This window comes from Oryctolagus cuniculus, chromosome 1 (genome assembly GCF_964237555.1).
Source record: "Oryctolagus cuniculus chromosome 1, mOryCun1.1, whole genome shotgun sequence".
Lineage (NCBI taxonomy): Eukaryota > Metazoa > Chordata > Mammalia > Lagomorpha > Leporidae > Oryctolagus > Oryctolagus cuniculus.
This window is the reverse complement of record NC_091432.1, coordinates 7,993,754-8,003,183: the sequence shown is the minus strand read 5'-3', so window position 1 is coordinate 8,003,183 and position 9,430 is coordinate 7,993,754. Positions and strand designations below refer to the sequence as shown.

The 9,430-nt window shown below is 42.2% G+C and overlaps 1 protein-coding gene across 3 annotated transcripts in view; it reads right to left on the bottom strand.

Annotated features, from left to right (window-relative positions):
- Positions 1-3,916: 3,916 nt before the first annotated feature.
- The window catches only part of LOC100344770 (steroid transmembrane transporter SLC22A24-like), a 61,839-nt gene continuing 56,325 nt past the window's right edge, over positions 3,917-9,430 (bottom strand). For all 3 annotated transcript variants that reach the window (XM_008274347.4, XM_008274346.4, XM_002720989.5), the window contains 3 exons: positions 8,701-8,809; positions 8,041-8,244; positions 3,917-6,454 (listed from right to left, as the gene is read on the bottom strand). In XM_008274347.4, coding sequence (XP_008272569.2) covers positions 6,394-6,454; positions 8,041-8,244; positions 8,701-8,809 — 374 coding nt within the window. In that variant the 3' untranslated portion in view covers positions 3,917-6,393. The remainder of the gene's footprint in view (positions 6,455-8,040; positions 8,245-8,700; positions 8,810-9,430) is intronic.

Sequence of the window (9,430 nt, the reverse complement as noted above, 5' to 3'; positions counted from 1 at the left end):
ACTTCTATGGTTATATTGAATTTAAGTAGTGAAAATGGACATCCTTATTCAATCAATATTATCTGATATCTGATCTGAAGGGAAATGCTTTCAGTTTTTCCCCATTCAATATTATCTTTGCTATTGGTTTCTGATATACAGACTTTATAATTTTGAGGAATATTTCTCCTATACATAATTTGCAAATAGTCTTTCTCATGAAGGGATATTGAATCTTATCAAATGCTTTCATGCATCTTTTCAGATGACATATGATTTTTATTCTTTGTTCTATTTATATGATTTATGATGTTTATTGATTTATGAATGTTGAACCATCCTAGCCTTTCTGGGTTAAATCCTACTTGATCATGATATTAACCCAAGATATGTGATCTATTTGGTGTGGTTTTGGATTTGATTTGTGAATATTTTGCTGAGCATCTTTGCATTTATATTCATTAAGGATAGGTCAGGCCGGCACCGTGGCTCAACAGGCTAATCCTCCGCCTAGCGGCACCGGCACACCGGGTTCTAGTCCCGGTCAGGGCGCCGGATTCGGTCCCGGTTGCCCCTCTTCCAGGCCAGTCTCTGCTGTGGCCCAGGAGTGCAGTGGAGGATGGCCCAAGTGCTTGAGCCCTGCACCCCATGGGAGACCAGGAGAAACACCTGGCTCATGCCATCAGATCAGCACGGTGCACCGGCCACAGCGGCCATTGGAGGGTGAACCAACAGCAAAAGGAAGATCTTTCTCTCTGTCTCTCTCTCTCACTATCCACTCTGCCTGTCAAAAAAAAAAAAGGATAGGTTGTGGGGAGCAACTCGGACTAGACTAAGTTACTGGAATTTAGACTTATTCTATGCATCTGCTCTCCCACAATATGGCGCTGGGAGAGGAGGAAACAGCTTCTACACAGCTGCCTCCAGTTCGACCAATAACCTGCAGGAGCTGATCCTGCTCCTGATAGGAGGAGAGCAGCATACTCGGCGTGTGGGTAGCAGAGTTGGGATTGGTGGAAGAGGACTATAAAAGAGGAGAGAGACAACATGCACCAGGAACATCTAAAGGGAGCATCCAGATAACATCTGAACAGCCCCCGAGAGAGCCGACCGGTGGTGTGCCACTCCCCCACGGAAGTGGGGAAAGTGGCAGGGGGAGCCGCCCCTCCACGGAGGTGGAAGGATGGCAGCCAACCCGGGAAGAACCAGCAGCAAACCCGGGAAGGGCCGAGCAGACAAAAGAACAGTGCAGGGTCCTGTGTCGTTCCTCCACGAAGAGGGGGAGCAACATAATGGTGCCGTGACTCAGATATGAAGCCTAGGAGACATAATGGTGCTGTGACTCGGATAGGAAACCTAGGAGGGAAGAAGCGGGAAGAAGCAGGAAAATACCGGAGAGAGAGACTAGCAAAGAGCCTAGGGAAAAGCCGGACGGAAAAAGTGCAGGGAGAAATCTAGTGTTGAAAGTGAAAGTGAAAGTAAGAAGAAACATAGACTCGGATACCGACTACCGGGGGAAGCTGGGAGAAATCTAAGATTAAAAGCGAAAGTGAAAGAAGAAACAGACTCAGATACGGACTGTGGGGAGAAGCCAGGAGAAATGAGAGAGAAATATTGTTGGAAGAAAAGTTAGGAAACATACTGGGTAGAGAAAAATATGTTAGGGAAAATGAAGCCGCGGGGGTAGGCCGAAGCAGAGACGTAAGCTAGGTTGGGATTCGTCAAGTCAGCCCAGGGAGCAAAAGGCGAAAAACTAAAACCAGAAGCGGAGATGTAAGCTAGGTTGGGATCTGTCAGATTAGCCCGGGGAGCAAAAGACGCGAAGCCAAACTGAAAAGCGGAGACGCAAGCTAGGTTGGAATTCGTCAGGTTAGCCCAGGGAACTTAGACTGAAGACTGGTGGTGGAAACATGAGCTAGGCTGTGATTCGCGGAAGCCGCCGTGCTCAGAGAGAGCGCGTGGGGCACAAGCGGAGAGAGCGCATGGGGCGCGAGTAGATAGGGAGTGCGGGGCAGGCGCGGAGGCCGTGGTGCGGGCACGAAAGGCGTGGAGACTGCGGAGCGTGCACGAAGCCGGGAAGCCATGCAGATGAGAGAAGCGCAGGCTGAAGCCACGCAGAGCCGGGAAGCCGCCGTGGGGCGAGGCGAGGAGAAGCCGCCTCGGGGCGGGTGCCGGGAAACCGCAGGGATAAGAGAAACAGAAGTTTAGAAGTAAAATGAGAGAAATGGGAATGCTGGCAGATAGAAGTAAAATAGGAGAGATAGGAATGCCCGGAGATAGAGAAATAGAGAAAAATAAGGCCTCCCCACAACACAGCAATGAGAGGGCTTGGATTCGGTCTGCCTGATTAGTAAGACGATAAGCACTTGCAGGCAGATTATCCACTGCAGGTCACCGAAGACAGGCACGAATCAACACCAATAAGTCTCCCCACAATACGGCAATGAGAGAGCTCGGATTCGGTCTGCCTGATTAGTAAGGCGATAAGCACTTGCAGGAAGCTCGAGCAGAGCATGCAGTGCAGGGCACCGAACACAGGCACGCATCAGCGCCTAAAAACCTCCTCACAACATGGCTAAGAGAGGACCCGGATTCGGTTTACCTGACTGGTAGGGCTTGTAAGCACCTGTGGGCAACTCCAGCAAGCAGAGAAGAGTGTGTGCTGCGGGCCACCGAAGACAGGTGCGTATCAACGCCAAAAATAAAAAGAAAGGGGGAACTGTGGGGAGCAACTCGGACTAGACTAAGTTACTGGAATTAAGACTTATTCTATGCATCTGCTCTCCCACAATATGGCGCTGGGAGAGGAGGAAACAGCTTCTACACAGCTGCCTCCAGTTTGACCAATAACCTGCAGGAGCTGATCCTGCTCCTGATTGGAGGAGAGCAGCGTACTCGGCGTGTGGATAGCAGAGTTGGGATTGATGGAAGAGGACTATAAAAGAGGAGAGAGACAACATGCACCAGGAACATCTAAAGGGAGCATCCAGATAACATCTGAGCAGCCCCCGAGAGAGCCGACCGGTGGTGTGCCACTCCCCCACGGAAGTGGGGAAAGTGGCAGGGGGAGCCGCCCCTCCACAGAGGTGGAAGGATGGCAGCCAACCCGGGAAGAACCAGCAGCAAACCCGGGAAGGGCCGAGCAGACAAAAGAACAGCGCAGGGTCCTGTGTCGTGCCTCCACAAAGAGGGGGAGCGACAATAGGTCAATAGTTTTCTTTTTGTGTCATGTCTTTGCTCAATTTTGGTATCAAAATAATGCCTCCACCAAAGAGTGGAAGAATTCCATCTTGTTCAGAATTTTGCAACAGTTTGAAGAGTATTGGAATTATTTCTTCATTGAATGTCTTGTAGAATTTAATAGTAAAGCCATCAGGTCCCAGAATTTTCTTTGATCAGAAACTTGATTTCTGCTTCAAACTCATTGTTTCTTGTGGGCCTGTTTAGATTATATATATTTTCTTGAATTAATCTTGGTAGGTCATATGTATCTAGGGATGGGGGAGGGGAGGGAAGTAACGTGGCATTCCTCTTCCAAGTCTGGCAGTTGCTCAGAAACCAATCACCTTCCCGCCAGGATGAAATAGTCCCTTTTTTTTTTTTTTTTGATAGGCAGAGTGGACAGTGAGAGAGAGAGACAGAGAGAAAGGTCTTCCTTTGCCATTGGTTCGCCCTCCAATGGCCGCCGCAGCCGGCGTGCTGCAGCCAGCGCACCGCGCTGATCCGAAGCCAGGAGCCAGGTACTTCTCCTGGTCTCCCATGGGGTGCAGGGTCCAAGTACTTGGGCCATCCTCCACTGCACTCCCTGGCCACAGCAGAGAGCTGGCCTGGAAGAGGGGCAACCAGGACAGAATCCGGCGCTCGGACTGGGACTAGAACCCTGTGTGCCGGCGCCGCAAGGCAGAGGATTAGCCTAGTGAGCCCCGGCACTGGCACCCCAGGATGAAATAGTCAAGTCAATGGGGGTCTGTGGAATTCTCTCTCAGCTAAAACAAAGCAGTTAGTTGCAGATGCATTTCTCCCTACTTTGATGTGGTCAGATGTCAGCTGAGAGCTGGCCAATGGCTGTACCATGTGGCTGGCTGCAGCAGCGTCTCTGTCTTCTCTCCTCTTGTCCCAGAGTCTTCATTGTTTCTTCAGTTCTTCATCAAACATTCCATCATCCTGACCTCTACAAATGCCCTTCCTTTGTTCTTTTCCTATCCAAGAGCAATTGAAATTGGCACATTCAACTACCCAAGATACTCATTTTTTTAATTTAAATTTTGTTTATTTCTTCTTTACTTTTTATTATTTCTTTTCTTCTACTGATTTTGTGTTTGATTTGTCCCTGTTTTTCTGGGTCCTTGAGATGCATTGTTAGACTTTACTTGATTGCTTTCCAATTTCTCAAAATTGGCACTAATTGCCACAGACTTTGATCTGAACTCTGTTTTTTCTGCATCCCATTTTTGTGATTTGTTATGTTGTCATCTCTCTAGGATTTTAAAATATTTTTAGATTTAGATTTCTTCTATGACTTAATGTTCATTCAAGTAGTATGTGGTTCAGTGTCCATGTGTTTGCATATTTTCTAGAGATTGTTGTTAATTTCCAGCTTTATTCCATATGGCCAGCAAATATACATGGTATGATTTTAATTTTTTTAAGTTATTGACATGCTTTATGGCCTATAAAATGGTCCACACTATGGAAGATTCCATGCACTATTGAAAATAATGTGTATTCTGTATCTGTGTTGTTAAATGTTCTTTTTTTAAAAGAAAGATTTATTTTATTTCTTTGAAAGGCAGAGTTAGAGAGAAAGGGAGAGATACATAGAGAAATCTTCCATTTTTTGGTTTACTCCCCTAATGGCTGCAAGAGCCATAGCTGTTCCAATCCGAAGCCAGAAGGGAGCAGGCTCTTCCAAGTCTCCCACGTGGGTGTAGGGGCTCATATATTTGGGCCGTCTTCCACTGCTTTAACAGGCATATCATAAGAGAGCTGGATCAGAAATGGAACAGCCAGGACTCAAACCAGTATCTAAAGGAGATCCTGGCACTGTAGGTGGCATCTTCACCCACTACTCAATGGCAGGTTTATCCATATTCTATCCTCTATCTGCCCCGGGTGAAATGTTCTGCAGGTATCAAATATATCTATCATATGGCAGATTACCTCTGCTGTTTGTTGATTTTCTGTTTAGATGATCTATTCATTGATGAAAGTGGCTGTCAGAGACCCTTTTATTATTCTGTTGGGGCCTAAAACTCTTTAAATCCACTAAAATTTGTTTTAAATAGCCAGCCACCCTGGCGTTGCATGCATATACATTTAGTATGGTTCCAGCTTCCCTTTGAACTTTTCTCTTGTTCATTACATAATGTCCTTTGTATTTTTAATAGTTTTGTGTTGTCTATTGTGTCTAATATTAATGTGGCTACTCCTGTTCATGATACACTTTATCATATATGACCATTGGTTTCCCCATGATGTGCCCCTTTCTTTCAAATTTACTTTTGACTTCATAGATAATTATATTTATTATATAGAATACAACTTTTGATGTATATTTGCATAACAGAGTGTTTAAATCTGGCTGTTTCCCATTTCATTATTTCATTGTTATAATTTTTTACAGTTATAATACCATCCACTTTCATCATTTTTAAAGGATACACTAAGTTGTTATTAACTATTGTCAGGAGGCTGTACAACAGATCTCTTGAACTTACACTTTCTACATAACTGTAATTTTATATTCTTTACCAGCATTTCCCTATCTGCATCCCTCATCCAACTGCCTTACTCTCTGGTAACCAACATCTATGCTCTATTTCTGTGAAATCTACTTATCATAGATTCTACATATGAGTTAGATCATGCAGCACTTGTCTTTCCATCATTGACATTTTTCTTTTTCATAATGTCCTGCAGTTCCATCCTTTTGTTTAAAATGATAGGATTTTCTCTTTTTAATAGCTGAATCATATAATATTCAGTATCTATATTACTTGGTCAGTATCTATTCATCTATTGGATTTTACATTGATTCCACATTTTGGCTATAATGAATAGTGTTTCAATAAACATGGGAGTGCAGATATCTCTTTGACATAGTGATTACATTTCCTTTGCAAATACCAATCCTGGGATAGCTAGATCACATGAATAATGCTGCTTTTTATAAATCATCATAACTGTTAATATGTTGTGGATCAAGTTGGAGCTAGTTTTCAACTACTCCTCCCCCATGTAAACAGTTGGTTGGTTGAATTACTTAAACTCATAAATTATTCTGAGAAAATTGATATATTTAGTTCTATGAATGTAAAAGGCATCCATTTATACATTGTATTTTCACTGGTTTTACAAATACATAGGAACAAGCTTTGTTTTTTAGCTCTTCTTCGGATCAATTCTTGGAATGCCTTAAAATTGTGTTATTTTCAGGGAAGTGTCTTCATTCTTTATTCCCCTTGAATCTTTTGTGCTGGGAAAAACAAATCCAACAAAAACAAAGTCAAGAAACAAAGAAGATATAAAATAACTGTGCATGTCTCACAAATATCCCAACAGAATAAGAGAGGGAAGAGATGTGCAATTCGGGACATGCTCAAGCTGACTTACCTCAAACGGTAGAGTTAGAAACATACCAGGGGATTCCAATTCAATCCCATCAAGGTGGCATGTACCAATGCCATCTCACTAGTCCCAGTGATCAATTTCTGTTCACAATTGATCGTAATGATAGGACTAAGAACCAAAGGGATCACATAAACAAGACTAGTGTCTGCAAATACTAGCTGATAGAATCAAAAAGGGAGAGAATGATCCAACACGGGAAGTGAGATACACAGCAGACCCATAGAATGGCAGATGTCCTAAACAGCACTCTGCCCTCATAATCAGCCCTTAAGGCATGCGGATCCGCCTGAAATGTCCATGAGAGTATTTCAGGCATGGAAAACCAAGACACTCTGGGGAAAAAAAAAAAACTAAATGAAAGCTCTCCACGAGGGAGATCCCAGTGGAAAGAACGGGTCATCAAAGAAGGAGGTACCTTTCTCTGAAGGGAGGAAAGAACTTCCACTTTGACCATGGCCTTGTCTAAAAATTATCAGAGTCAGTGAACTCAGGGGGCCTCCATAGCCTTGGCAGCTCATGACAAGAGCCTAGGGTGATTACTAATGCCATAAACAAGAGTGTCAATTTGTTAAGTCAACAACAGGAGTCACTGTGCACTTACTCCTCATGTAGGATCTTTGTCCTTAGTGTGCTGTACATTGAGATTTAATGCTATAACTAGTACTCAAACAGTATTTTTCACTTTATGTTTCTGTGTGGGAGCAAACTGTTGAAATCTTTACTTAATGTACACTAAACTGATCTTCTGTATATAAAGAGAATCGAAAATGAATCTTGATGTGAATGGAAGGGGAGAGGGAGTAGTAAAGGGGAGGGTTGCGGGTGGGAGGGATGTTATGGGGGGGAATCCATTGTAATCCATAAGCTGTACTTTGGAAATTTATATTCAGTAAATAAAAGTTAAAAAAAATAAATATCCCAACAGACCAACCATCTGTAGATATAGTGGCAACCCTGAAAGGAAGTTTGTTCCATATTCTAGTCCCATAATTCTACCTAATTAAATCACTAAATGGGTTTATGTCCAATAGGCAAACTTAGTTCTTTCCCATATTTATCAAGCACTCATTGGGTTGATGGATGATAAAACTGGCATGATAAGAATGAAGCATTACATTTCAGTAGATTTCTGAGAAAATGTTAGCAGTGTGTCTTTCTCATAAGGGTAGAGAGTATGAACCAATCATAATGAGAAAACTTTTGGCCTTTCACCACAGTGTGGCACTGTCTCTGTTACCTAGGGAGTCTCACAAAGAATCTGACACTTCTGTGCATGGGGCAACACTGCCACTGAACTCAAGGACATGGAGACAAACAGCCCCCCTGGTTGCGCCCACTTGGACAAAAGCCTAAAGGGTCATTCCTTTCCTCATGACAATGATATGAACACAATTACAACCCACTCTGGTGACTGCTACAGGATTTACTCACTCCTTTTCCACATCCTGAATGGTGTTAGGAAGAGGCTGATTCCTGGTTTCCGGAAGGCAGAAGACAATCAGGCCAGAAAAGATGCAGAAGACTCCATACATGATCCAGGGCAGGTGGGGAGAATACACTATTAAGGTCATGAGTAAGGGGGCAAATACTGCCCCAATTCTTGAGAACACATTATTGATTCCCGTAATTGTTGACCTTTGTGTGCAAATAACAATAAAAAAAATTTTGTACAAATATTACATGCAACATCTTGTTTATCATCTTGCTTTCAGTATGGAGCATACTGAATCAGTTATTACACACACAGCAAGCCCTTAATAGTGAGATTTGCTTCTATTATATATATCCTGCTTGATTTTATGATGTTAGTAATTGCTCAAAACCTTAATTTCATCATTATTGAGGTAGAGATCAATGTAGCACCAATTCTGTAGAGTGGTTCTTAAGGTAAATGAAATGATGCGTTGTTGGACTTGGCAGATTCTCAGGTATAAAGTTAGCTTTATTCATAGTTTGTTATTGTTTCCTTCATTTGCATCACCATTTATTCCACTGACATCTAGACAGTCTCAATTTTATTCCCAAAATAAATACGAATTATTATAGAAAAATACATTTTGGAAAGCAAGCATAGGTCTTTTATTCTTGTACCTGCATATAGTAGGGATGAGTTCTACAGAATGGACTGAAAAGGCAGTAAGGGCAGCAGAAATAGCACCAACTCCCAAAGTGGCTAAAATCACACGTAGAGTCTGCATCTCTGGAGAAAGGAAGACCAGCAAGAGTCAGGAAACCTTGGATGGAGAAATCTTTCAACCTCCAAATAACTGTGGAACAACTGTCGGAAGGTCAGCGGGGAGTTCAAGTGTACGATCTAATGTATAAGAACTGCACATTCTAGAAGTTATGGAATGATTGTGCACTGTTACGGATGAGTGAGCACTGACTGTATAATGTCATGGCTTAAACAATGAGTGAAAATCAGTTGCTTCAAGTCTTTCTGCACATTGGAGTAAATTTTACTGTATAATTTCTGTAAGACATAGATGTATTTACAGATAATAAATATATATATGGTTATATTATATATTATATTATATATAATATATATAATATAATATATAATATATATATTATATATAACATCAGTAATTTCATAGGTTACTGTATGTACTTACATTACAGGTAGTAACTGGAAATACTTTAGTATTGAACAGTTTATAATTAAGAGTGTGGGGACCATTTTTGATATACGACAAGTATTCTACCAAATAGTAACAAGTAGATTGTATCTATTTAGAGTGGATAGCGTGAAGAGATACAGGATCTAGAATAGTAGTTTATGAGAGAATTAAGACTTGTATTCGGACATAAGTAATGT